This window comes from Callionymus lyra, chromosome 13, assembly GCF_982586985.1.
Source record: "Callionymus lyra chromosome 13, fCalLyr1.hap1.1, whole genome shotgun sequence".
Taxonomy (NCBI): Eukaryota; Metazoa; Chordata; class Actinopteri; order Syngnathiformes; family Callionymidae; genus Callionymus; species Callionymus lyra.
In genome coordinates, this window is record NC_141830.1 from 20,800,326 (window position 1) to 20,827,835 (window position 27,510).

At 37.2% G+C, this 27,510-nt stretch overlaps 4 protein-coding genes across 5 annotated transcripts; 3 read left to right on the forward strand and 1 right to left on the reverse strand.

Annotated features, from left to right (window-relative positions):
- Positions 1–1,268: 1,268 nt before the first annotated feature.
- Positions 1,269–7,329, forward strand: ncoa7a (nuclear receptor coactivator 7a). 2 transcript variants are annotated; one of them, XM_087805577.1, is made up of 6 exons: positions 1,269–1,348; positions 2,585–2,780; positions 4,009–4,152; positions 5,122–5,274; positions 5,376–5,545; positions 6,646–7,329. In XM_087805577.1, the coding sequence occupies exons 1-6, from the start codon at positions 1,323–1,325 to the stop codon at positions 6,782–6,784; spliced, it is 828 nt and encodes a 275-aa protein (XP_087661703.1). In that variant the 5' UTR covers positions 1,269–1,322; the 3' UTR covers positions 6,785–7,329. The 2 variants fall into 2 exon arrangements, with proteins under 2 accessions (XP_087661703.1, XP_087661704.1); XM_087805578.1 differs by lacking the exons at positions 1,269–1,348; positions 2,585–2,780 and adding an exon at positions 3,250–3,918.
- Positions 7,330–10,125: 2,796 nt separating this feature from the next.
- hint3 (histidine triad nucleotide binding protein 3) lies at positions 10,126–12,864 on the forward strand. Its single transcript, XM_087805811.1, has 5 exons — positions 10,126–10,263; positions 10,489–10,606; positions 10,803–10,872; positions 11,604–11,730; positions 12,225–12,864. The coding sequence occupies exons 1-5, from the start codon at positions 10,147–10,149 to the stop codon at positions 12,270–12,272; spliced, it is 480 nt and encodes a 159-aa protein (XP_087661937.1). The 5' UTR covers positions 10,126–10,146; the 3' UTR covers positions 12,273–12,864.
- Positions 12,865–13,061: 197 nt separating this feature from the next.
- LOC148067743 (actin-binding Rho-activating protein) lies at positions 13,062–14,820 on the reverse strand. The gene is made up of 2 exons (XM_087806574.1): positions 14,716–14,820; positions 13,062–14,468 (listed from the first exon to the last, which is right to left on the reverse strand). Exons 1-2 carry the CDS (start codon positions 14,749–14,751, stop codon positions 13,977–13,979), a joined length of 528 nt encoding a protein of 175 aa, XP_087662700.1. The 5' UTR covers positions 14,752–14,820; the 3' UTR covers positions 13,062–13,976.
- Positions 14,821–15,225: 405 nt separating this feature from the next.
- Positions 15,226–23,902, forward strand: trmt11 (tRNA methyltransferase 11). Its single transcript, XM_087805758.1, has 13 exons — positions 15,226–15,352; positions 15,531–15,596; positions 15,701–15,774; positions 16,660–16,741; positions 16,805–16,897; positions 16,971–17,105; positions 17,174–17,330; positions 18,408–18,488; positions 18,762–18,926; positions 19,654–19,726; positions 19,864–19,998; positions 21,264–21,384; positions 23,748–23,902. Exons 1-13 carry the CDS (start codon positions 15,278–15,280, stop codon positions 23,868–23,870), a joined length of 1,380 nt encoding a protein of 459 aa, XP_087661884.1. The 5' UTR covers positions 15,226–15,277; the 3' UTR covers positions 23,871–23,902.
- Positions 23,903–27,510: the final 3,608 nt, after the last annotated feature.

Below are 27,510 nucleotides of genomic sequence, written 5' to 3' on the forward strand. Positions count from 1 at the left end.
AAGTAGTTAACGCCTTGAAAGAAAGTAAGTAAGTTATATTTGTAAAGTGCTTTGGGAACAAAAAAAGGCGTCACTAATGTGTGAAGAGTCGTTAACAAATGATAATTATTTTAATTCAAACTTCAATCATTGAAAACACTCAAATACATGTGAGATTTAAAAAATATACGTTAAAAATGAAGAGAACATATTGTTGTAGAAAATACATTTTAAATTACCAACAGTTATTTAAACATATTTGAATACATTTGTGTTGAATAAAATAAATAAAAATGATCAATATCAGACGAACACAATCAAATAAAATAAGCAATAAAATAAAATTAAAGTGGACAAATACAAATAAGATAATCTAATTATTAAACGTGAATGTAATTCTTAATATCAAAAAATAAATATGAATAAATAAATATAATATTTAGTATCGTTAATATTGTTTTTGTTTTTTTTTAAATAATAATAATAATTATTTATCATTGCTTTTGATATTATTTTTAATACATGAATTGTTGTCTTAGTATCAAACTTATTATATCAATAAATAAATATATTTATAATATATAAATATAAATATAAATCAATTAAACATACAATTGTAATCTATACATTACATATTTTTTATTTAGTATCATTATTATTGTTATCACATTGTTATTATTTATTATTGCTTTGGTTATTATTTTTAATGAATGAACGTTTTTCTTGAATTATCAAAATAATTATATGAATAAATATAATATTTAGTATAATTATGATTGTTATTAAATAGTTTTTTTTATTTTTATTTATCATTGCTTTTGTTATTATTTTTTAAAAAATCTTTACATAATACTAATAATAGGAATAATTACATATATTAATAATATATAGATATTTTTATTTTTTTATTTTATCTTTCTGTAACACATTTAGAAATAATCTGTTGAGATGCTCTCCAGATATTGAAGGTTCTACTCAAGGAAGTGAACCACCTTACGTCAGATTTTAAAGTGGTTTCATAAGATTTTAAAGGTCCTAAAACTTTCACTCTGGCAGGAATTAAATGTTCTGCATGTGTTCATTGGGTCAGCGAGACATTGACACACTTCCAGGCTGGACTCGGGCCAGTGGGAGGACAGACTCTCGGGTCAAGTTAATCACCAACCCTCGGTTGAGAAACGCTGAGAGCGGCTGTCGGGGGGAGGAGGAGGGAGGCTTTATGGTGGGGGGGAGGAATGATCCGACGGTATAAAGGTCCGGAGGTGTGGGGCAGCTCAGAGTGGACATACTGCGCCTCCAACACCAGATCTATCTCCTGCACCTCCTTCCATCCACAGTCAACCATGGGAGTCGCCTACAGCGTCGGAGAGTGAGTATTAGTGGAAGTTGATTCCATCATTTTAGTTTGTGATTTAAATGTTTCAAGAGTCGAGGAGTTTCCTTTCTGTTGCTCCACAGACTTTTCCTGCATGTTTGCATCTAATAAGTTGAATGTTTTTTTTAAATCATGCTCGACACGATTTAGACTTTTCTACCCGTCATTTACAAGTGAGATGAAAGTTAAGACGTTAAGTTAAGTTAAGTTAAGAGATAACGTTAAGTTACGTGCTGTTTTATTTGATTAATCTGGTTAAATTAATCAGTGGAACTCATTTGTGATGTTAAGATGAACCGTCAACTCGTCCGGGGGCGCCGGGGGTTGAGGGAGGTAGAGGGGGGGAGGGTCTTACATTTCACCACTTTATATAACTGAGCTGAATACACGAAAATTGTATGGAAGTAAATCAGTGTCAAAACCTTTAAGTTTTGTTTTATTAATACGTTGTTGTTTTTTAAGAGTTTTTTTTTAAATCAACTCATTCAATGATTTCTATATTTAAAGGTTGATTTGATTTAAATCATTGAATTTAACTCTTGTTTTAACTCTGGGTCCCCGGTGGCTGTAAAAACCATCACATTCGTTTAATAATAATTTAAAATAATTTAAAAAAAGAACAATATCATATAAATAATATTTTCAGTTTGATTTTCTCATTGCAATAATTCAAGGTCAACGACCTCCCTGCCTTCCATAAATACATGTGCAGTGGTCACCCAGAGAGAACACAAGGGATACCACAAACACATTTAGTTTTCAGGCCTTCGGGTCACCCTGACCCAGAGACAACACAAGGGATACCACAAACACATTTCGTTTTCGGGCCTGCGTGTCACCTTGACCCTGAGACAACACAAGGGATAACACAAACACATATAGTTTTCGGGCCTTCGGGTCCCCTTGACCCAGAGACAACGTAAGGGATACCACAAAAACATTTCGTTTTCGGGCCTTCGGGTCACCTTGACCCAGAGACAACACAAGGGATACCACAAACACATTTAGTTTTGAGGATTATTTTTCTGATAGATAACTGTCTCTCCAACATTAATAAACTCGTTAAACTGATCGTGTGATTAATGCCAGAGACATTCAAAGCATCCAGACCGAGTCGTGCCACGACACGACTCCTGGTTAAATCCCAGGGTGTTGCTCGTTGGCAGCGCTCATGGGAAAAGTTGCTGGAATGATTTCTTCCTGGCGCTGACCCAAGTCCTGTCCCTTCAGGGTGGACCACCTCTACACCTTCTTCGTGCAGTGGTCGCCGGAGATGTACGGCCGGGGCGACAAGAAGCACCGCCAACCCCGCTACCTCATCAAGGACAAGAGCCAGAGTCGCTACGTGGTGGTGGAGAAGAACACCAGTGGCGCCGCCGGCAAGATGTTCGGCCGACCCCTCAACCCGGCCGTCCAGAACTGGAGGGTAAGACCCGGGATCCGGGGAGGGAACGACAGGAAGTGACACGCAAACAGTTATGAGATCAAGGACGTGTTTGAAGGCATTAAATAAACAAAATGAACTTGTATTAAAAAGTACTTTTATGGTAAATTAAGACATTACTAGAGGATATATGTATGAAATAATAGTTACAATAAAACAAGATAATTAAATCTTTATAATGGAAAATATATGATCATATTGTGAATAAAAGATAAGAAACACCTTTATTCTTCCAACATTACATTTAAACACACATTATATTCATATTAAACATGTTAAAAACAACACAAATAAATAATGTCAATAATATCAAATAAATAATAACATTAAAAGGAAAATAATAAGATACAATACACACAATAATAAATCAAATAATAATAAATATACAGAAGTGGAGGGAGAAAGTAAGAAACACTATATAACCTTTTTTTTTAAAACAAATAAATAATTAAAATGTAAGATATTTCGATTAAACAAACTGGTTTATTGTCTTAAAAGTGATTGTAATGTTAAAACAAGAGCGTATTTAATTCAAAGAAAAAGTTTAAACAACTGAATTAAATTAAGTTTAGGTTGTTGCCGCAAAGAAAAACACGTGAATCATATTTAAATGTACTTGTAAAGCTCTTTTAATGATCATTAAATTGTATTAAATAAAGGATTTTACTTTTTTCAAGCGACTTTTCGAACCTTTAAAGTGATTAAATGAGTCGATATCACGACAAACAACATAATATTCCAGAGTACATCATCAGTTCAAAAGAAGATGAAAAGAAAGAAAAGCAGTTGCTTTTCGTACTCGAACGTTTCTTCGGTTTACTGTAAACGCTGCAGAACGTCGTCCTTATATGGGCATCACTTCCACTCACCCACAGTTATTGCGCAATCCTTTTCCTCTTTGCTGGGAAAGGAAACCGTTCATTAAAAACGACCCACCAATCACACGCCCTGGTCTCCCTGCCACCGACCAATGGCGGGCGAGTGCAGAAATGAAAGTGAGTGGAGGGAAGAGTGCTGGCCTTCAGTGAACATGTGGGTCAGGAGGAGAGTGGAGCTGAGGCATTCGGAGAACATCAAGGTTCTCTATCGGGCCTCGGACCACGAGGAGCCGTACGTGCAGGTGGGGGGTCAGGGTTCAGGGTTCAGGAGCAGCTCCAGGAGACGATTTATCTTAGGTTCTTGACTAAAGATCTCTCTTCTTCTGATCCAGATCATCACGGTGAAGGACGCCAAGCGCCGCCTGAGCCTGAGCAGCTCCGAGGAGTCGGAGTCGGAGCAGGAGGATCGCGAGGAGGTCGAGGCTCCTCATCTGGGCGAGTTGAGCCAGCTGCTGGAGGAGCATCACATCCAGAGGGTGAGTGAGGACCAGAGGTCATCGAAGTAAACGATTAAATTTAACATTTCACATTTTAAACTTCGTTTTTAGATTAAAAAAACATTTTATTATTTTTTTTTTTTTTTTAAATAATCAAATTTAACAATTAGTATATCGAAAAGTTGAATTAATTATTTTTAATAGTAAAATACCTTTTTTTTTTCACATCAAAGTTAACTTTTTTTTTAAATTAAATTAAAAATATATATCAAAATTAATTAATAAATAAATTAATTAAAATTCTAAATTGGGTCATTATTTCGCTTTCGTGAGCTGATGAACGTTCATGTTTGATTATTTTTTATTCATAAAAGACACAAAGAAATCAAATAATTAAAAACCTCAATAACTTATTAAAAGCAGATTTATGTGACTTTATTAATGATGAATTGATCATCTTACAATTGTGTCTTTAAATAACTCAAATTATTATATACACATGATTGAATTAATCGATCAAACTTTCAGCCAATCATGCAACACGCAGGCGATCACGTGACCACGCAAACGATTGGTACTCTGTTGGTTTTGTCTGGTGACTCTATTATACCAACATTTTTTAGTATTGAATTTAAAAGACCATACATTAAAAAATATTGAATTAATATATTTTATTTTTTAATTATTAGAATAAGAATTTAAAACTCTATGTGTAGAAAAAAAAATCGATTCATTTTGAAAGTATTCAAATTATTTATTCAATTATAAAAAAATCAATAAAAAAAATCACCTTTTATTTTTAAAATGATTGAATTGAATAATTAAATAAAACAAACATTTAAATGCTTAAAAAGCAAAATAAAAAGCAAATTTTTAATTCATTTCATTATGCTTATGACGGTATTTCAACTGTTTTCTTTTGTCTGTACATTTATAATTAATTTATATTTTCTTGTCAAATCACATTTGTTCATGAACCATCTTAAATAAAACCTCGACTCTCCACAGCTTGCGGCTCACATCCCGGCCAGGACCCAGGGTTACCCGTGGCAACTGGTCTACAGCATCTCGGTCCACGGCAGCAGCCTGAAGACTCTGTACCGGAACATGTCGGGCCTGGACAGCCCGGTGCTGCTGGTGGTCAAGGACATGAACAAGAAGGTGTGTGTGTGTGTGTGTGTGTGTGTGTGTGTGTGTGTGTGTGTGTGCTCGGCTGTCAATCAAAAGTGAGGACGACGCTCACAAGCCTCTTTTGTCTTCAGGTGTTCGGAGCCTTTTCCTCGGATCCCTTCAGAGTCAGCACCTCCTGCTACGGCACCGGAGAAACCTTCCTGTTCCGCTGCGACCCGGAGTTCCAGGCCTACAGGTGGAGCGGAGAGAACTCCTACTTCGTGAGCGGGAACATGGAGTCGCTGCAGATCGGAGGCGGAGGGTGAGTGACACCTGTCAATCTGACGCTTATGGAGGGATTCATTTCTGTCAATAAGACATCGGAAGATTCTTTTATTGAACTTTATATCTGTGACCTATTTCTAAACCATATATAACTTCCGTCATAAAAACGATAATTTTTATTTAATTAGACATCAATTTGTCAGAATTAAATCAAATTAAAATATTCTATGCATTATATATTTCGAATGTATTCAAGCAATGTTTATCTGAAAAAATACATGAAAAAATGTACCAATTACAACAATTAGAACAAAAGGTTAATTACCTTTATAAATGTTTAAACAAAAATAAATAATGATAATTTAAGTTGAACTTAAAAATCGAATATTTTCAAATTTAAACCAAAATAACTAAACATTACACAGAGTTTGATATTCATTATCTGAATATTTAAAAAATATATTTAGTTATTATTGCGACCATGATTGGCTGAAAGTTGGATCAAGTAGCTCAGTGCTCTGTTGGTAATGTCTGGTGACACTATACCAACAATATTTTTTTTATATTGAATTAAAAAGAATAAAATTAAAAAATATATATAAACTTTGAAGATTTTTTTTTTTAATTATTGTATTAGAATGTGTCAATAAAAAAAAGATTGATTTTTTAAATATTAGATTAGTTCAATTATTAAACACAAATAAACTACAATTAAAAAACATTATTACAATATGACATAAAAATGGCATTAACGGTAAATAAAGCATATTTAATTTAGTTTTAAATATAAGAGATTATGAAAATATATATGTTTAATTGGATAACAAGTTGCAGTATTTACATGGTTAGTTGCAGCTGTTTTTTCTAATTTGTTTATTTCTTCTCAAACCCACATGTTATCTCAGGGTCAAAGGCCAAAAGACCTGAAAACAAATGTGTTCCCTTGTGTTTCACACATTTGTTTCCGGGCCTTCAGGTCACTTAGACGCTAAAATAACACAAGGGATAAAACAGAAAACTGTTTTTTTGGTTCATGAATTGGACAATATAATTGAATTTTAATCAACATGACTAAAGTCCGAGATCAGATCCACTCGTTGAGAACCGGGTCACTCAAGTACTCGTCTCTGTTTCCAGGGGAGGATTCGGGCTGTGGCTGGACGCCAACTTTTACCGCGGCTCCAGCATCTCCTGCGCCACCTTCCACAACGCTCCCCTGTCCAGCGAGATGGACTTCATCGTGCAGGACCTGGAGGTCTGGTCGCTGCAGAAATAAACCACAGCTGAGGAAGATTTGAAAACGAATATAATAAAGTCCGAGGTCAGGATCGACAGGACTTCTACAAGCTTGTGGTTGGATTCTCCACCACCGATGGAGCGGCTGCCGCCTCCCACGTCCTCCAGTCCTGCTCTGCTGGTTCTGAGCGCGTCGATGAAACGGGCCTGTTTCTACTTGAACGATGTGCAGCCACTTTGATTCCAGGATTACAGGGTCTCAGTGAACGACCGGCTCCTCTTTAACGCCATGTTTCGCTCTCGCTCCACTTGTACAGAGCTTTCAAAAGTTTAAAGAGATATTTTTTTATTTTTACGTGAGAAACGATGGTTACATTTGTGAGGCTGTCACAGGTCCAGACATTCAAGAATGTATGAACTCGATAAAAACAGATTTGCACTAGGTTTTATCTGTCATTAGTTTTTTTTTAAAGAAGGGATTCACTCTCTAAGACGCATGAACCAATCTCCCGTTCTGTGTTTTTATTTAACATGTATTTAAATGTGTTTTGAGAGAAAAAGAATTAAAGGTGAAATGGAAAATAATCTTCCTGTTTGTTTTTTCTGATGATGTTTGTGAAACGTCAAAAGTAAGTAAGTAAGTAAGTAAGTAATATATATTTATATAGCGCTTTTCGAGACCAGGGTCACAAAGCGCTTTAACAATCAAAACAATACTCAAAACAGTACATACTTCAAAGATCAAGATAATACTGAGAACAACACAGGAGTTCGAGAAATTCAAGGAAAAGCCTGAACAAATAGAAACGTCTTAAGATGTTTCTTAAAGGAGTCAGTAGACTCCATCAAGCGTAAAGAGAGAGGAAGATTGTTCCAAAGCTTAGGAGCAACAGCCTGAAAAGATTTCTCTCCTCTGGTCCTGAGCCGTGTGCGTGGAACCATAAGTAGATTCTGATCCACAGACCTCAGAGCCCGAGCTGGGGTGTAAGGCTGGATCAGATCAGTGATGTAAGGAGGAGCCTGACCATGAATAGCTCTGAAAGTAAGAACCAGAATTTTAAAGTTGATCCTGAAAGAAACTGGAAGCCAGTGAAGAGTTTTAAGGACCGGAGAAATGTGAGTTCTTCTACTAGAGCGGGTCAGAATTCTCGCTGCAGAGTTCTGAATCAACTGCAGGCGAGACAGCTCCTTCTTGTTAAGACATGAAAACAAACTGTTACAATAGTCCAGACGAGAAGAAACAAACGCATGGATTACAAGCTCCAGATCATGTTGTGACAGCATTTTCCTAAGTTTAGAGATTTTTCTCAGTTGAAGGAAACAGTTTCTGGTCAGTTTTCTACAGTGTTGAACAAGAGACATGTCTTTATCAAATACAACACCCAGGTTTCTCAGGCTCAGTTTGACAGACTGACCTAAGTCACCCAAGTACTGACTCAACCCTGGAATCGTATCATCAGGAGCAATCACCAGAGTTTCAGTTTTGTCCACATTAAGCTGTAAAGTGTTTTCACTCAGCCATTGTTTGATTTCTAGCAAACAATTGACTAAGCTGTTCAGCCTTTGGGGCTCAGTTGGGTCAAAAGAGCAGTAGAGCTGGATGTCATCAGCAAAAATGTGATAAGAAACATCTGGAAATCTCTGAATGATTTTACCAAGGGGAATCAAGTACAGCAAAAACAATAAAGGACCCAGAACAGAACCTTGAGGGACTCCACACAACAGATCTGCCGATTCAGACCTCATTTGATTGGCAGATACACTAAAACTGCGCCCAGAAAGGTAAGATGAGAACCATTCTAACACAGACCCAGACAGTCCCACTTCATCCCTTAGTCTTCTCAGCAGGATCTGGTGATCAACTGTGTCAAAGGCTGACGACAGATCCAAGAGAACCAGAACAGTGAATTTACCAGAGTCAGCCGACATCATGATGTCACTGGACACTTTCAGTAAAGCTGTCTCCGTAGAGTGATGTTTACGGAAGCCAGACTGAAACTTCTCATGGATGTCGCTCTGATCCAAGAACAAAGACAGCTGCTCGGACACCACCTTCTCCAAGATCTTGGACAAGAAAGGGGGCTTAGAAATAGGCCTGAAATTACTGAGGTCAGTTGGGTCTAAGCCTGGTTTTTTGAGCAGAGGCTCCACAATGGCATGTTTAAATGCATTGGGAAAAACCCCTGTGGAAAGGGAGAGGTTCACCATATTGGTAACCAAGGGGCCAATTACATCAAATACTTTGATAAAAAGCCTACAAGGAAGGACGTCATCTGAGCAAGAGGAGGGTTTCATCTTGTTCACTAGTGCTGAAATATCACCCAAAGATACAGCAGAGAAGGATGACCAAGAGGAGGAGATGGGCTCAGAGACAGTAGGGGTTCCCAACAAACACGTTTATTGCTGAAGGAAAGGAGTAAAAACAACAACAACAAGGATATAAATAATAAAGAAATGAATCAAAATATGACAATAAAGTCACTTTGAAGTTGATTATTATAATATAATACTGTAGTTATTGTGTAATTACACAATTATATAATTTACAATTTTTGAACAAGACACAATTTCATTCATTCAAAGTTATTAACAATTACAGCAACTTTAAAATAAACAACTTCGGCCTCATTATTTCGTTAGAGGATGTCGACAAAACTTAGCTATATTTGTATGCTATTTTGACTTTTACTGATTTAATTCTTAACACATGCAGGTCGCGTTTACATGACTGTGTCTCTTTTTTGTTGTTGTAATTAATTAATTAATTATAAATATAGAGAGTGCATCAGTAGTATAGCATGTCTTCATTCATTATTTAATATTATTTTTATTTAATAGGTAGATTTTTATATAGTACGACTCACTTGTTTATTTCATATTTTAAATATTTATTTAATTGTATGTATTTCTTATTATTTGTATTTTTAATGTATTGTAATATATCCACACCAAACAAAATAAACCTGTATCTGCTTCTGAAATATTTCATGCCACAGTAAATAGAATTGTCAAAGAAAAGCAAAAGAAAAGACAGGTTTTTCCGCAATAAAAAAACAAAACAAACGTTTTTTCAAAATCTTTCTATTTATTTTTACAGTTTCGTCATTCAAATATTGTGTTAACTGACACTTTTTGTAACGAGATTATTTTAGTTTTTAGTTTAAAAACTATTTTTTATCTTGTATTGTAAGACGGTTTTAGATCCATAACATATATTTAACCAATTTGAAAAGCTTTTCAGTGACTCGTGCAGAAACATTGCTCAATCAAATCACAAATTGTATTTTTTATTTATTTTTGTAATTTTTAAACTTGTCACGTCAATCATAGAGAATCCCGGGCGTGTTCCTGGCGTTCGATCACATCTGAGCTCGACTCTTTCTGCCTTGATCAGCATCAACAATGACTGAGGAGACACAGAACTGTTCCTCGACAAATCCTCCCCTCGAAGGATACGACAAGAAATGTATTTTCTGCAGAGTCGTCAACAAGGAAATGGGAACTGAGCTCCTTCATCGTGTGAGTTTTTGTGTTTGTTTGCTCGTGTGTTCACAGAGCTAGCTTTAGCCACCTAGCTTTGTTGCTAACAGTCAATATGCACCTGCAGGTTAAACGTCTGTCAAACGTTCTGAATTGAAGCGTTTTTTTTTTATATGAACCTGTTTTTTCTTTGACATTCAAACGATGGATACATTGTTTTGATTCGTGAACCAATGCATTTGTTATTTTAAACGTGTTTTACAGGATGAAGATGTTTCGTGTTTCAATGACATCAAACCAGGAGCCAAACATCACTATCTCGTCGTTCCAACAAAACACGTTGGAAACTGTAAATCTCTCAACAGATCACATATTCCATTAGGTAAATAAACACCATAGTAAATAAAACGTATTGAATATAGCAGATGTGTCTTTAACTTCAGGTCAGCGTTTTTTTTATTGATAAACCCATTAATATAAAACAATAATGTAATTTAATTTTGTGTATGTTCAGTCTCTTATAACTCTATATATCTATATATAAAAGTCTGATCGATGTGTGTTTTCTTCTCTTCCAGTCAAACGCATGGTGGAACTAGGCAAAGAAATCTTGCAAAAAAACGGTTTCTCAGATCTGGATGATGTGAGGTGAGCACTACCTGATATCTTTGATCCAATTGATCTTTATTGTCAAAGTACGACATTGATGGAATGAATGTGATGGCAATGAAATTAAGTTTCTGCTTCTACATGGTTGAAGGCAAAACAAATGCAAAATTAAATTTAGAATTAAATCAAGTCGATTAATTAAAAATATATTAATTAAAATAATATATATTTAAATAAATAAGCGATACAACTAATAAAGATTTGATGAATACATAATTCAATTAAACTAATAAGTCGATCAAATAAAAATAGAATTTGTAACCAAAATATACAGTGAAGTAAACGGATTAAATAGTTTTAGATCTTTTTTTTTTCATAATTGTTCAAATTGTTAAACAACTAGTTGTTAGAGTTGGTGTTATTTAATAACAAAATTGATTTGTAAAATTTGACAAATACAGCAGGACACTTATTCTCATCATATAAACTTTTTTTTTAAGTTTAACTCAAAAAAATGTTGTCAAAGGTTTATATATTTTTTGTGGTGTAGATAATGTGAGTTACTCACAATTCAATACTTTTATTTAGAATATATTCAGTCAGTATAAAATTCAGTATTATAGGTCAATAATCCTATGAAATATACATTTTTTTAAAAATCATTTTCACGCTGTATGCCATTAATCAAAGTCCACTATTTCTCCAAACTTTTTTTTCGAAAATAAACAGATTCAATCATCGACTTTGTTTTTTGTTCACATGGTCTCCAGGTTCGGTTTCCACTGGCCCCCGTTCTGCTCTGTCGCCCACCTTCACCTGCACGTTCTGGCTCCTGCCAGTCAAATGGGCTTCATGTCTCGCTTCTTCTACAGACTCGACTCTTACTGGTTCATCACTGTGAGTCCCTTATCTTAATCTTAACTTTACGCTAAAACAAGTTTACATTAGTGACGACTCTTGGCGACCTGGGCATGGAAAGAAAAATGTTCTTTAAACTGTATGTTTTTTCAGTTGAACAAGACTCTTTACTTTTGTGTGTGTATATATATATATATATATATATATATATATATATATATATATATATATATATATAGGCTCTTTGTGTGTGACTGGTTTGAAGCACATCAGAATATTAGATAGTTTTAGTCAGTGATGGTCTGATGAAGCTTTATGAAACAGTGTCATGTTGTTTAGAGGCGCCATCAGTTAAAAAAGGATGTTTCATTAGAAAAGTTGTTCAAAACAAAGTAAAATAGTGCAGAGACGCCATCTATTGGAAAGTAATGACACTGCTTAATACAACTTTATCAGACCATCACTAGTTGAAGTTTTAAAGCGTGAGACTTCCTGATCATTAAAAATAAATCTCGTCTGCTACTATTTTTCAGGCCGACCAGCTGATAGAGCTTCTCAACTCCAAAGAAGAGACCAACTGATGTTGTTTTTTTGCCTTATGATGGAGACAAACGAGACAAAAACACACTTGTTACATCTGGAAGACTCGGTGCCATTTTAGAAATGTCTTCATTTGTCTGTTGATGCATCAAATAAGGAATGATCTATACATGTTTGCCATTATTTAATTTAAGTGCATGAACATTTGTTTTTAAGTCGCAGTCGATGGTAACAAAGATGAATCTTAGCTGCTCTACTTTAACTGGACACTGTGAAGCTGATGATTTAAATGTATGGTACATTTGAATTGAAATAAGTTTTGATCAATTAAATGCCAATTGTTTTATTCATATTTAACCCATGCAACTGAAGAATGAGATGTCATAGTATTGAACTAAACCATATTATGAAATTAATTAATTATGTGTAAATGTGTAATCGTGCACGTGTCATACTTCTTAAGAGAATGTATTCAAAACTTCAACTTGGTATTTGAAGTATGTGCCTGTATGATACTTATGATAATCTGTCAGTCAGATACTCAGGGGCTTTAGTGCAAATATAAAATCACTATATTTATTGTATGATTGTATGTAACTTGAGAAATGTTAATTTTAAATAAACGTGTGCCGGATTTACATCTTCTGTTAATTTAAAAGGTTATTGTCATGGACGTATAACGGAAACAAAAATTGAATTTTAACATTTCAAATGTTGAAACCTGTGTTGAAATGATCGTATTTAAACATTTGGGTTTTTCTTTCTAAACATATCATTATTTTTCACTAATTTAATTAAATAATTTCTACATTGAAAGGTTGAAATTGCTTTTAAATAATAATTAATTTTAAAATTTTTATATTTTTCTTCCTTTAAACATGGTTTGAATTGTAAATCCAATAATTAAAAAATATTGTAAAAAATTGTTAAATTCAATATAAAAATGTTGGCATGAAAGTGACACCAGACATTACTTACCGAGCTACTCGATCAAACTTTCATCCAATCATAGTGGAACTATTAAAACGACATTTATATACTGAATTTAAAATACTTAGATTAAAAAATATTAAACTTGGAACTTGTTTTTTAATTAGTTTAAATTCAGTTTTTCAACCAAAAAAAACGAACAACATTTAAACAAATCTAAGATAACGTTCCATAAAATGAGTGTGCGTTTGTGAAAGGGAAACATATTGTCGATCAGATTTCGTATATAAACAAATATAATCTACATGTCAAAGAGTTCAGTTGACAATGAAGACGCACTTGAAATGTATACAGACCCAGATGCACCTGAGCCAAGTCGGATCATGTTCGCTGCTCACGGGCACGTTGTCAGTCAGACTCTCCTTTAGATTATTTAGATAGAACTTTATCGATCCCTTGGGAAAAATCCTCTGGGATATTAGGATTTCAGACACAACACAGCAGCCGACAGAAATAAGAATGAATTTAAAAATAAACGAGTATAAAGGGCAGTTTGACGCTCCCTTCCCCTGCTTTCAAATGTAGATTTAAGTGATTCAAGTATTGAAAATGCTGCTTTAAGTGAATAATTAAATTACTATTGTCTCCATTTAAGTGTTCATCTTTGCATTCTTCATTCTTATAGGTTGATATGATTAATCAATAATGTCCGTCTCTCATATTTGCAAAGGTTATATATGCTGTGCCTTTGAAAGAAATAATATCATGTTGTTCTCTGTCTCTTAAAGACCAAACAACTAAACACTCTCTGGCTACTACAGCAAGGTTATGAGCACATGATCGTCCTTCCCCTGCCATAACATCTCCCCCTCAAACTCCAGCAGCTTCTGCTTCCTGGCTCTGAGAAGAACCCCCACCAGTTTGTTAGATATCTTCACGTAATGTTCAAACAGCCTCCCGAATTCCACCACAACTCCTTCCCCGCCGTCTTGGCTCTCACGTCCGATGCTCCTGATCACGTGGCACAGCTCCTGGACCTCTCTGCTGACGTGGGTGTGAGCATCTCGTCCTCGTCGCTCCGTCAGGGAGTCTGGTGGAGGTCTTCCGTAGTCCTGGTGTCCCCTCTGAAGAACCTCTGGTCCGGTTCTCCACCCATCCTCGTCGCTGAAGGGGTTGTTCTTCTGGTACTGCTGGTGCTCCGTGGACCACTTTTGCCAGGTGTCCTTCAAACCTTTGACGGACACCTTGACCTCTGGTGATGCTTCGCTGACCTTCGACCTTCTTGAACCATCACTATTATTGTTGTCCTGGAAATCAATCAAAACTATTATTGATGAAAACATTAAATCACTTCTATACAGTATGAACAAGTATAATAAAGAACATGTTCTGTACTAAATACTATTCTTACTGTTGTTGTCAAGTAATTGTTCAATTATGTTATGTAAACAAACTACTACAAAATAAAATAACTTGACTCATTTACAACGAGTTTTGCTTTTTAAACGTCTTAAAACATACCTAAAGTTAAGGAGATAAAGAAACAGGACTCACATGAAACCCGAATCGTCGCTCGACATTGTTATTCATGATCCTTTTTTCCTCAAATAAAAGAATAAAAGTGTTACAAAGTCCGGCAGCATCAGCGCTGACCGCAGCAGGAACACGATCGAACAGATGAAACCGAGATCGACCAATGGCGTTGTAGATGGAACCTGGTTAGCCAATCAGAACTCAGGAAAGGCGGGACTTACGGTGTAAAGCCGCTTACGTGAAGATTTTTAATCTACACTCAACATAAGAACTTTTGTAAACATTGATCAAAAATATTGTTAAAAAAAAATGCAATTACTCAATAGGAAAGAATATAAAAATGCATCCAAAGCAAGTAGTAAAAAAAAAAAAGGTATAATGCTGCGCTGACAATTCTTCGACTTTTTAATTAATAACTACCAATAAATTAAAATAATAAATATTCTCTTTCATATATTTAATTTTTTTAAACATTTACTTAGTTCATACGGACTTTTATGGACATTTATCGTTGTGTTTTCTGAATGCGGTACTACTCTCACTAACGATTGTATGACACGGACATATTTTTAGTGCAACAAAGATGGCGGCCCCCGGACGATCACGTTTACAGTATTTACTGCATCTGGCACAAGATAATTTAGACTTTAGGTTACCGGTATGTTCTCTACGTGTCTTCTCTGAATTGTTTATTATGAATAACAATATATATGAATTCTTAAAATTACATTCCTTTCAATTGCAATTAAAACGTGAATGAATGGTGTTGGTATTGGTGTGTGTCTGTCTTACAATCCTTTCGTTATTCACTGACATTTTTGTTTTTTTCTTTGTAGGAAATTAAGTCTCTATTGGCCCTCAGAGGAAAACACTTCAATCCCTGTGGAAAATTCAAGGAAAAGGTTTTCATTTGTATTTTCTGTAAATCAATTCATGTCAATAACTAATGATATGAATATAGTTGGTGTGAGGGAGGACGACACAGTAACTCTCTCTTTCCTCACAGTCTCCCTTCTGGTGCCTCAACGATCTGACGGAGGACGATGTTCGTGCAGTTATGGCGAGATCTGTTTGTGCAAAGTGAGCAATTTATACCTTTTTTTTATTAAATTTATTTCAATCTTGTGATAATAAATATGCAACAACAAACTCTCCCCAAAATCAAATTCCATTCAGAAGTTATTTCATATCCATCAATAACATAAAGCCAAATAATTTGTATAATGTATGATCAAACAATTCTTAATCGTAATTAAACATTTAACATAAACAAACATTTTTCAACTTTAATCAAACCATTTTTTAACTATAAACAAATAATTTTCAAATATAATCAAATAATTTTCAACTGTAATATAACAATTTTCAACTGCAATATAACAATTTTCAACTTTAATTAAAACATTTTCAACTGTAATTAAACAATTTTCAACTGTAATATAACAATTTTCAACTTTAATTAAAACATTTTCAACTGTAATTAAACAATTTTCAACTTTAATCAAACAATTTTCAACTATAATCAAACAATTTTCAGATATACACAAATCATTTTCAACTATAATTAAAAACATTTTTGAACTGTAATCAAACATTTTCTAACTATAAACAAAGAATTTTCAACTACAATCAAACCATTTTCAACTATAAAATCATTTTCAACTATAATTAAACATTTTTCAACTGTAAACAAACAATTTTCAACTTTAATTAAACAATTTCAACTGTAATCAAACAATTTTCAACTATAATCAAACAATTTTCAACTGTAATCAAACAATTTTTAAACTTAAAAAACATACACTGTTGCCTGTAAATACATCTTAAAATGAAGGCTTTTTGTTAATTTTATCTTTTTGGTTACTTGAGCAATGACGTACTTTTACAATATTTACACAAATCCCTAATGGTCATGTCTTATTCACAACACACGTAAATAAGAAACATGTTTGGTGTTTGTTGCAGGTCTGCATTTGAACTGTGGGGTCACGGACACACACACTGTGAGCTGAAGGAGTCTCTGCTCAAATATCCATGTGAAAACAGGGTCAGTCGATCTGGGATGAACATCATGAACAATTGTAAAGTGTTTATTTGCTCTTCCCTGCAGCTGCCGTACATGCAGAAGGACTCCACGTACAGAATCAACGTGTCCACCTTCAACAAAAGCCTGGAGTTTCCAGAGAGACTCAAGAAAATCGACGTAAGTTATTCAGACATAAATATTTATCTTTGAGCTGCTGTTGTTTTTGTAACAACACACACATGTTGTGAAGGCTCTGGAGTACCTTCCGTGGGGCGGCACCGTGAGCTTGAAGCACCCGCAGCACGTCTTCTGCCTGCTCGAGGATTATGGAACTGATCCCAACGACATCCCAGACCAGCCGTTTTACATTTACTTTGGGCGTTGGGTGAGAGTTTTGGTTTCTTTGAGATTGACTTCTGACAGATGTGGTGAGTGAGTGTTCACCGTGCTCAGGTGGCAGACGGACAGCGGGAGTTGATCCGCTCACACAGCGTGAAGAACAGACACTTCATTGGAAACACCAGCATGGATGCAGGACTGTCCCTCATCATGACCAACCACGCTATGGTCAAAGAGAACGACCTTGTGTTCGACCCCTTTGTGGGAACAGGTGAGACTTTTACCATGAGTTTCTTTAGAACCAGCAGCAAGAGTTTATATATATATGTGTGTATTTATGTGTGTATTTATATACAGTATATGTATAATATATAAAACGGTTTCAGGCAGTTTAAATCGCATGTTGTTCTGTTGACTTGTTTTGACGCTGCAGCCTCTGGATTCAAAGAAATTTTGATTATAGTTGAAAATTGTTTGATTATAGTTGAAAATTGCAAGTAAGTAAGTAATTTTTATTTTTATATTTATAGAGCGCTTTTCTAGACCTTAAACAATAACAAAAGAAATACTTATACTAAAAAGTTGTTGATTACAGTTAAAAATTGGTTTATTATAGTTGAAAATTGTTTCATATATTTATCATATATTGATTACTATTATTATTGATGTTTCAATTCCTATTCTATTTATTTATTTTGGATAGTTGATTTTTATCTCATTTTATTATATTTATTTATTTTTATCATTTTTTCTGTGTGTTTTCAGTAGTGATGTGTTGATATAGTGTTATGTTGTTCAGGTCAGTAGGTGGCGCCATTAGTTTACATTTTTTAAATTAGAACAGTTGTTCAAAACAAAGTTAAATAGTGCAGAGACGCCATCTAGTGGACTCTGAACATAATGACACTTTTTCATGAAGCTTCATCAACACATCACTACCATCTAGTGGACTCTAAAGATAATGACACTGTTTCATGAAGCTTCATCAACACATCACTACCATCTAGTGGACTTTGAAGATAATGACACTGTTTCATGAAGCTTCATCAACACATCACTACCATCTAGTGGACTCTGAAGATAATGACACTGTTTCATGAAGCTTCATCAACACATCACTACCATCTAGTGGACTCTGAAGATAATGACGCTGTTTCATGAAGCTTCATCAACATATCACTACCATCTAATGGATTCTGAAGATAATGACACAGTTTCATGAAGCTTCATCAACACATCACTACCATCTAGTGGACTCTGAAGATAATGGCGCTGCTTCATGAAGCTTCATCAACACATCACTAGTTGTCAGCAGGGAAGCATGAATTTACTTCTCCTCTCATTCAAGGGAGTTTGTTGGTGTCGTGTTCCCACTTCGGAGCGTACGTCTGTGGAGCAGACATCGACTACAACACCATTCATGGCCGTGGTACGTTCTTCTCATTCTTTACGATGTCCTTAACCCTTGTGTTGTCTCAGGGTCAACGACCTCCACCTCTGCATATGTATTTATGGAAGCCAGGAAGGTCGTTCACCTTGACCCAGAGACAACACAAGGAATACCTCAAACCCATTTGTTTTCGGGCTTTCGGGTCACCTTGACCCTGAGATTAGACAATAAATACTTCAAACACATTTGTTTTCAGGCCTCCGGGTCACCTTGACCCTGACTTAACCTCCTAATGTTTGATTGCCTCTCCAGGAAGGTCCAGTCGTAAGAACCAGAAGTGGCGTGGACCCGATGAAAACATCCGAGCCAACCTGCGACAGTACGGAGCAGAGAAGATGTACGTGGACGTGATGGTGGCAGACGCTTCCAAACCTATATGGAGGAAAGCTGCTCTTTTTGACGCCATCATCACTGACCGTGAGTCGTCCTTCTAATCTAACCTTCAACCTCGTGGTGTGTCAGGGTCAAGGTGACCCGGTGGCCTTCCACTGCATATGTATTTGTGGAAGACTGTGAGGTCCTTGATCGTGACCCAGAGACGACACAATTTTCATAATAGTTGAAAATTGTTTGATTATAGTTGAAAATGATTTGATTATAGTTGAAAATTGTTTGATTATAATTGAAAATTGTTTGATAATAGTTGAAAATTGTTTGATTATAATTGAAAATTGTTTGATTATAGTTAAAAAATGTTTGATTACAATTTAAAATAGTTTTTTATCACATGTTATTATTATTATTATTATAATTATAATTATTATAGTTCATTTTTATTTTAAACAAGTATAACATGTAGAAAGTGAAACTTGGTTTTGTGCCTCTTGAAAACAGATCTGGCCTCATTTAAATTAATTGTAAATAAATGATATAATTAATATATAATAAATAATATATATTCGTCCCACAGAAGGAAAACATACAAATGTTACAGCATCAAGTTCACAGAATGTTTTAAATCATAAAAACATACAGTGAAAAATCTATAATAACATTAGTTGTATGTTGTAACGTAACAATAACATAATAATAATAATAACAATATCACATTAATCGTAGACAATATGGCAATATACTATAAGTAGAAAAACAAACAGAAGTGAAGTATATATTCATATTTTGTTCACCGCTGATATATTTCCAGCTCCGTACGGTGTCAGAGAGTCGACCCGGAGAACCGGCTCCAGCAGGGACCAGAACAGACCCTCAGACGGCGTGTGAGTCATAATATATAATGTATAATGTATCATATATCATGTATCATGTATCACACATCAATATATCATATATATACTAGAGTTTATATTATGTTATATTATTACATCAGATGTTGTCAACGATGTGTTTCCTGCAGATACGCAGAGTCACATGTTCCAGTCACGCAGTCGTATCACTTGAGCGACATCTTCACGGACCTGCTCAACTTCTCAGCAGAACATCTGGTGATGGGCGGGCGACTGGTTTACTGGCTCCCGGTCTACAGACCCGAGTGAGTCCATGAACTGCTGCTTCTTCTTCTTCCTGACAAATGTTCTTCACACTCGTTTCTCTTCGTTCGTTTGGAATAAGTTTTGTCTATCCATCTATAAGAAGCACCTGAGACTGTAACTGGCTCCAGACATTACCAACAGAGCACCGAGCTACTTGATCCAGCTTTCACACTATCATTATTATGCCAATATTTTTATATTGAATTTAAAAGACTACAAATTGAAAATAGATTCAATTTAGACATTTTATTTTGGAATTATTTAAAGTATTATTTTTAAATTAATTTCGAATAAATATATATTCAATAAAAACATCAAATTTGAACTTTCAACGTCAAAATATGGAATTTAATTATTTAATAAAATCCGATTTGAACTTTCAATTTAAAAATATTAATATTTAATTATTTAATAAAATCCAATTTAAACTTTTAATGTAAAAAAAAAACAAAAAAAAACAAAAAACAAATGGTTACAATTTTAATTAAAAATAAATAATCAGTTTAAATGTATTATTCTGTGTGTCTCTGACTTTTATTAATGACTTTAAATGGGTTCAATGTTAAACAAAATAATAATAATTTATAATGTAATGTATTTTAAATAAACTTCGCTTCCATCAGAAGATGAATTAAAAACACCTGCCATTCAGATTTCAACCAGAAGGAGGCTGCAGTGTGTTATATACTAGCAATGGAATTCTCTTTTTTTCCTTTTGTACTCGAGATATTTGAACAATGACATCATTAAAAATAAATGATTTAATGTATAAAAAGTAGATCGATAAATGTTAAAATGTTGATTCTTAAATTACTCGCGATTTTTCTTTTTATCAAAAAATATTTTTTCATTTAATATATATATATTAAATATCTATTTTTTTTTGTTTAATATATTTATAAATTTCCCTTTTGATTTACTCCCTTTTTTTTAACAGGCATTAATTTATTTGGTTTATTTTCGCTCGTCTAACTAATATTAACATTTTGCGTACAGAGATAAATAAAAGACAAACAGTAGAAAATAATTAAGATCTAAATGAATTAAATACAAAATATATAAATAATTTAGTGTATAAATAAATACGATGTATATTTACTAAGAAATAACAACATTCTTTGACAAAACTCTATATTTTATATATGTATTTATTATTTTGACATGTTTATATTTATCCATGATTTTATTTATTGATGCATGTATTGACGTCTTTAAACTTTATTTGTGTTTGTATCATGAACGCTGGTGTCACATGACCTCACAGGTACAGCGAGGGGATGGTTCCGCTGCATCCGTGTCTGCGGTTGCTAAGCAACTGTGAACAGACTCTGTCCAGCCACACGTCGCGACGACTCGTCACCATGGAGAAGATCAAGGAGCCTCAGGTTCGTACCAACAGATTATATCGATGTTTCAAAATATATCAAAGTATAAAATGTACTTCAAATTATTCATTATTCAATACAAACATGTTGGTATAATAGAGTCACGTGATTGGCTGAAAGATGGATCCAGTAGCTCGGTGCTCTGTTGGTTATGTCTGGACTTTATTATACCAACATTGAACTTAAAAGACTTTGAATTAAAACATGTTGTTTTTCAAAAATGTATTTTTGAATCGTTCTCTAAGAAAAATACTTTTTTATTTTAAGTATTTTTTATTTCAAATCTTCAATTTATGATGAAAGTAAATAAAGAAACTCCATGTTTAGTACAAACATGTTGAAGCCTCTTGAACATGTTTTTTGATTTAAGTTTTTCTAAATATTTATAAACAAATGTTTGATTTTCTTCATGATTTCAACACTTGTTGAGAAAGTTTGTGTCAAAACATCATCTGAAGTTTTTGATGTTTCTTCAGTGTGTGAGCGACATAACTGAGACCATGTTAGTGTGTGTGTGTGTGTAGGTGTTTGTGTGGGTGTCTGCGTCCCTGTGTGCGCATGTGTGTGTGTGTGTGCAAATGTTTGTTAGTCTGTTTGTGTGTGCATGTGTGTTTGTTTGTGTGTGCATGTTTATGTGTGTGTGTGCGTGTGTGCATTTGTGTGTGTGTTTGAGTTTGTGTGCGGATTTGTGTTTGCCTGTTTATGCATTTGTGTGTTTGTCTGTCTCCATTTGTGTGTTTGGGTGTGTGTGCGCACGTCTGCATTTGTGTGTGTCCATGCGTATGTTTGACTGTGTGTTTGTGTGTGTGTTTGAGTGTGTGTGTGCGTTTGCGTGTGTATGAATTTGTGTGTGTGTGTGGGTGTCTGCGTCCCTGTGTGCGCATGTGTGTATGTGTGCGCATGTATGTTAGTCTGTTTTTTGTGTGCATGTGTGTTTGTTTGTTTGTGTGTGTGCGTGTGCGCATTTGTGTTTGCCTGTTTATGCATTTGTGCGTTTGCCTGTCTCCATTTGTGTGTGTTTGGGTGTGTGTGCGCGCGCGTCTGCATTTGTGTGTGTCCATGCGTATGTTTGACTGTGTTTCAGTGTGTGTGTGCGTTTGCGTGTGTATGAATTTGAGTGTGTTTATTTTATTTGTGTGTTTGTGTGTGTGTGTGTTTGTGCGTGCGCGCTTGCATGTGTTGTGTGTGTTTTGTGTGTGTGTGTGTGTGTGTGTGTGTGCGTGTGTGTGTGTGTGCGTGCGCGCTTGCATGTGTTGTGTGTTTTCTGTGTGTGTGCGCTTGCATGTGTTGTGTTTTTTTGTGTGTGTGTGCGTGCATGCTTGCATGTTTTCTGTGTTTTCTGTGTGTGTGTGTGTGTGTGTGTGTGTGTGCGCGCGCTTGCATGTGGTTGTGTGTGTTCTGTGTGTGTGCGTGTGTGTGTGTAACCCCACAACTATGCTAAAGTATAAAAAGGTGCTGAAGATGTTTTTGTGGATCAACTGAGAATCAAACACTGAAGAAACAGAAAAAAAGAATCAAGTTGATCATGAACTTCTGAAAATCACACATTTTTCCTTCTTGAATAAAAATCCATCCAAAATCCAAATGTTTTTTTCGGTGAAAGACCTCGAGTCAGAAAATCTGTGTGCGTGTGCGCATTTGTGTTTGCCTGTTTATGCATTTGTGCGTTTGCCTGTCTCCATTTGTGTGTGTTTGGGTGTGTGTGCGCGCGCGTCTGCATTTGTGTGTGTCCATGCGTATGTTTGACTGTGTTTCAGTGTGTGTGTGCGTTTGCGTGTGTATGAATTTGAGTGTGTTTATTTTATTTGTGTGTTTGTGTGTGTGTGTGTTTGTGCGTGCGCGCTTGCATGTGTTGTGTGTGTTTTGTGTGTGTGTGTGTGTGTGTGTGTGTGCGTGTGTGTGTGTGTGCGTGCGCGCTTGCATGTGTTGTGTGTTTTCTGTGTGTGTGCGCTTGCATGTGTTGTGTTTTTTTGTGTGTGTGTGCGTGCATGCTTGCATGTTTTCTGTGTTTTCTGTGTGTGTGTGTGTGTGTGTGTGTGTGTGTGTGTGTGTGTGTGTGTGTGTGTGTGTGCGCGCGCGCGCTTGCATGTGGTTGTGTGTGTTCTGTGTGTGTGCGTGTGTGTGTGTAACCCCACAACTATGCTAAAGTATAAAAAGGTGCTGAAGATGTTTTTGTGGATCAACTGAGAATCAAACACTGAAGAAACAGAAAAAAAGAATCAAGTTGATCATGAACTTCTGAAAATCACACATTTTTCCTTCTTGAATAAAAATCCATCCAAAATCCAAATGTTTTTTTCGGTGAAAGACCTCGAGTCAGAAAATCTGGTTCTTTTTCCAAACGTCCTGTAATGTTTCCTCAGGACTCGGACAACGAGGCTCATCTGTCGGACTTGAAACCGTATCAGACTCACAACGCCTTCAGAGAGAAGTACTTCAGCGGCCTGAACAAGAAGTCTCTGAGGGAAGACGTCGACACTCAGTGAACAACTTTGTATTAGTTTGTAACCGTTTCTATCTGTTTTGAAATAAAAGTTTCCTCTTCTTTTATTCTCTTAAAGGAAGTACATTTATTTCCTTGTTTTTATTGTTATTATTAGATAAAACAAAAATAGTGGTGTAAAAAAACGAAATAATTTATTAAATAATTTATTAAATGTAATTATTCAAACAAATATAACCCTTTCTTTATAATTTAATGAGTCAATTAGTAAAAACAATATTTTATTTGTTAAATGCTTAAAAGATGTTTTCACATTAACAAAAATGTAAAAAAAAAAAAGACTTAATACAATTATTACATTTGTAATGTAAATTAACTTTTTTTAAAATTAAAATCTTATGGCTACAGTAAAAAATAAACGTATGTGTGCACATGTGTGTTTGTCTGTGTGTGCACATATTGAAGCAACTTGAACAGATGTTTTTGCTGTATTTGATTTAAGTTTTTCTATATATTTATAAACAAATTTTTGATTTTCTTAATGTTTTCAACAGCTTTGTGTCAAAACATCATCTGAGGTTTTTTATGTTTCTGAGAGAGACAGAACTGAGTCCATGTTAGTGTGTGTGTAGGTGTTTGTGGGCATGTGTGTGTCTCTATCTGTGTGTGCTTGTGTTTGTGTGCATGTGTGTTTGTTTGTGCATGTTAGTGTGTGCATGGTTGTGTGTGTGTTTCAGTGCAAGTTTGTGTTCTACGTCATTGGTGCTCCGCCCTCTAACGGCTTCGCTATTGGTTTACCCCGAGGCACCGCCTCGTCTCTGAGAAAGCTTAATGAACTCGCCACCCAGCAGGGGGCAGTCCACTTCCTATAAAGGCGGGAAGCACCCGCCGCACTTTCTCCTTTTTCAACTCAGCGAGAAAGCTCCTGACAGTGGAATGTAATGATGGCGAATTAATTTTGAAGTGAACCATGTGTGCACGAAGACTCCCTGAAGAGGAGACACACATGTCTGCTTCGTTTGCCTAGAGGCCCAAATAACACGTGATGATTATGTGGCCTTCCGAGCGCTTCCCACGGCTTTTGATGGGAAGCGTTCGAGGCTTGTCGACCGACGCCGCCTCAGATCATGATTATGATCAACTCAGGACTGCCATGTTGTTTAAGAAAGCAACATGGCAGTCCTGTGAGCTGCACTCGACAAGCTCACGTTCCAACGTGTTGGGCCCTGATGAGTCGAGCTGAGTCGTCCATCGATCATGAACAGACGTCGACTAGGAGGACGACTGGCTCGCTGCATGGAGTCGACCATGGGGTATGCGAGAGCGATCAGGTAAGTATCTCTTGCAGGCCACATGGCCCTCCTGCAGCGCACTCGACGGGTTCACTTGAGAGGCGTTAGTGTGCATGTGGCTCCGCCTGTGAGTGTGACGTATTCACAGGCGTCATTAGAGACTTTCGCCGCTAATGCTAAGCTAACATACTCCGCCGTTCATAGACGGCGAGAGTTTCCTCTCAGAACGCAGTTCGGAGGAGGTTTTTAAACCCCTTCGTCCGGGTCATGCCGAGACTGTAATAACGGAGTCTGTCCACACGAATGAAGGGCAGACTCAACCATGTGCTTTGTTTCCAGATAAGCAAATGTCCACGAGACCGGCTTGATCAGCTGTGTTTACTTCCGTGTTGACATGCGCTGACGGGGTTTGACCGCCGATGAGCGTTGTCAAAAAAATCCCGGCGCCATGGATGACGTCACGTTTGGCGGAGAAACGTCATGGATGACGTCACGTTTGGCGGAGAAACGTCATGGATGACGTCACGTTTGGCGGAGAAACGCCAAGGAACGGACGCACCATTGAGAGGAATGGCCCGGCAGGAGGCGGCGCAGCTCCGCCATCACCTGCATGGGCGTGATGACGAGGCGCGACGGGGATACGCGGAGACGGAGATCCCGTTCGTCGGCCTGATAAGCAAATGTCCACGAGACCGGCTTGATCAGCTGTGTTTACTTCCGTGTTGACATGCGCTGACGGGGTTTGACCGCCGATGAGCGTTGTCAAGAAAATCCCGGCGCCATGGATGACGTCACGTTTGGCGGAGAAACGTCATGGATGACGTCACGTTTGGCATGATGACGAGGCGCGACTGGGATACGCGGAGACGGAGATCCCGTTCGTCGGCATCATCATCTGGTGCTGGGGGGAAGCGTCACCAGAGACCAGCCACCCCAGCAGCACCAACAACATCGGCAACAGCGGCGGCGTGCGACGAGTGAGCGTCACCAAGATCCGCAGCGCGAGCCGGGGAGCCAGCAGCCGCAGCAGAGTCGACGGCCTCCTCCACCCCCCCTATTCATTCAAGGGAATGTGTCGGGAATAAAACAAGAGAACGTATGACGTTTCTGTGGTTCGTTCTGAGAGATGTTAGTAGTGTGCATGTGGCTCCGCCTGTGAGTGTGACGTATTCACAGGCGTCATTAGAGACTTTCGCCGCTAATGCTAAGCTCATAGACGCCGAGAGTTTCTCTCAGAACACAGTTCGAAGGAGGGTTTAAACCCCTTCGCCCGGGTCATGCCGAGACTGTAATAACGGAGTCTGTCCACACGAATGAGGGGCAGACTCCAACCACATGTGTTTTGTTTACAGACGAGCAGAGGTCCGCGAGACCGGCTGAGTCAGCTGTGTTTACTTCCGCGTCGACCAGCGCTCGTGCCCGACAGAGCTTGACAGCTGAGGTGAGTGGAACTAGTTCAGACATGTCTATGTTGACCGGAGGTTGTTCCTTCCCCCACAGCGCTGTCTACAAGCACTGGCACCGTGGAGGACGTCACGTTTGGCGGCGGAGAAACGCCATGGAACTGACGCAACCTGGTGTTTTTACGCGCAAGTTTTCTCGCCGTCCTGAGACCAGGCGAGGGCGAACTTCCGCCCCGTCTGGTCGATCAACTGGAGAGGTGCGTGGCGGTCGGATCTCACGAGTGACGAGCAGGTCTGGACCGCCAGCGGAGCTTGAGAATGTACGGGACCGGGTGAGTGATGCGGTGCCGACGCGCGCGCGACCTAACTCACTTCAGCTCCGGGTTAATTCTCCAGCACATTCCTCCACATCGCGGGTTTTGTCAGCTCCGGTGACACTAAGAAGTGCTCAGGGAGTTGGGAAGACTTCCGGGGGGGGAAGGGAATACGCACGACGCGCATCTGAGGTGTCTCACGCGCACTTGCGCGCTTCTCCCACAGAGCCGGTTTTATGTATGAGAGTGGGGGTTCTAGTGAATCCAACTCGAGTACATGCTCTGTGGATTCAAGAGATAGAGACGCGGCTTGTGTGATGCCCTTTCGTCTACGCCCTTGGGGGGCGGGCCGTAGACGGAGGACTACCCAAGGTTCGCCAGGGCTGCGGTTCTGACAGAACATTATTCGGCTTGGAGTCGCCTGGTTTTACTTCTAAGACCCACTTGGCTGGGGGGAGTAATCAGGCGGGGCTATGCGCTACATTTTGCCCGTCAACCCCCGCGTTTTCAGGGATTCTCTGGACGCGTATGGCGGAGCAGGAGAAGTTATCCTGTTTGAGAAACGAGGTGTCTACTCTGCTGCAGAAGGAGGTCGTAGAACTGGTCCCTGCAGCCTAGATGATGACAGGGTTTTACTCCCGGTACTTCCTTGTGGCGAAGAAGACCGGGGGTTG

Coding starts and splice junctions, on each gene's coding strand:
- ncoa7a (XM_087805577.1), top strand. CDS start 1,323: ATGGGAGTCGCCTACAGCGTCGGAGA. Junction 1,349..2,584: donor GTCGCCTACAGCGTCGGAGA/GTGAGTATTAGT, acceptor CTGTCCCTTCAG/GGTGGACCACCTCTACACCT. Junction 4,153..5,121: donor AGGAGCATCACATCCAGAGG/GTGAGTGAGGAC, acceptor GACTCTCCACAG/CTTGCGGCTCACATCCCGGC.
- LOC148067743 (XM_087806574.1), bottom strand. CDS start 14,751: ATGAATAACAATGTCGAGCGACGATTCGGGTTTCAT. Junction 14,469..14,715: donor AGCGACGATTCGGGTTTCAT/GTGAGTCCTGTT, acceptor ATTGATTTCCAG/GACAACAATAATAGTGATGG.
- hint3 (XM_087805811.1), top strand. CDS start 10,147: ATGACTGAGGAGACACAGAACTGTTCCTCGACAAATCCTCCCCTCGAA. Junction 10,607..10,802: donor CAGATCACATATTCCATTAG/GTAAATAAACAC, acceptor CTTCTCTTCCAG/TCAAACGCATGGTGGAACTA. Junction 11,731..12,224: donor ACTCTTACTGGTTCATCACT/GTGAGTCCCTTA, acceptor ACTATTTTTCAG/GCCGACCAGCTGATAGAGCT.
- trmt11 (XM_087805758.1), top strand. CDS start 15,278: ATGGCGGCCCCCGGACGATCACGTTTACAGTATTTACTGCATCTGGCA. Junction 18,927..19,653: donor TGACGCCATCATCACTGACC/GTGAGTCGTCCT, acceptor ATATATTTCCAG/CTCCGTACGGTGTCAGAGAG. Junction 21,385..23,747: donor AGAAGATCAAGGAGCCTCAG/GTTCGTACCAAC, acceptor ATGTTTCCTCAG/GACTCGGACAACGAGGCTCA.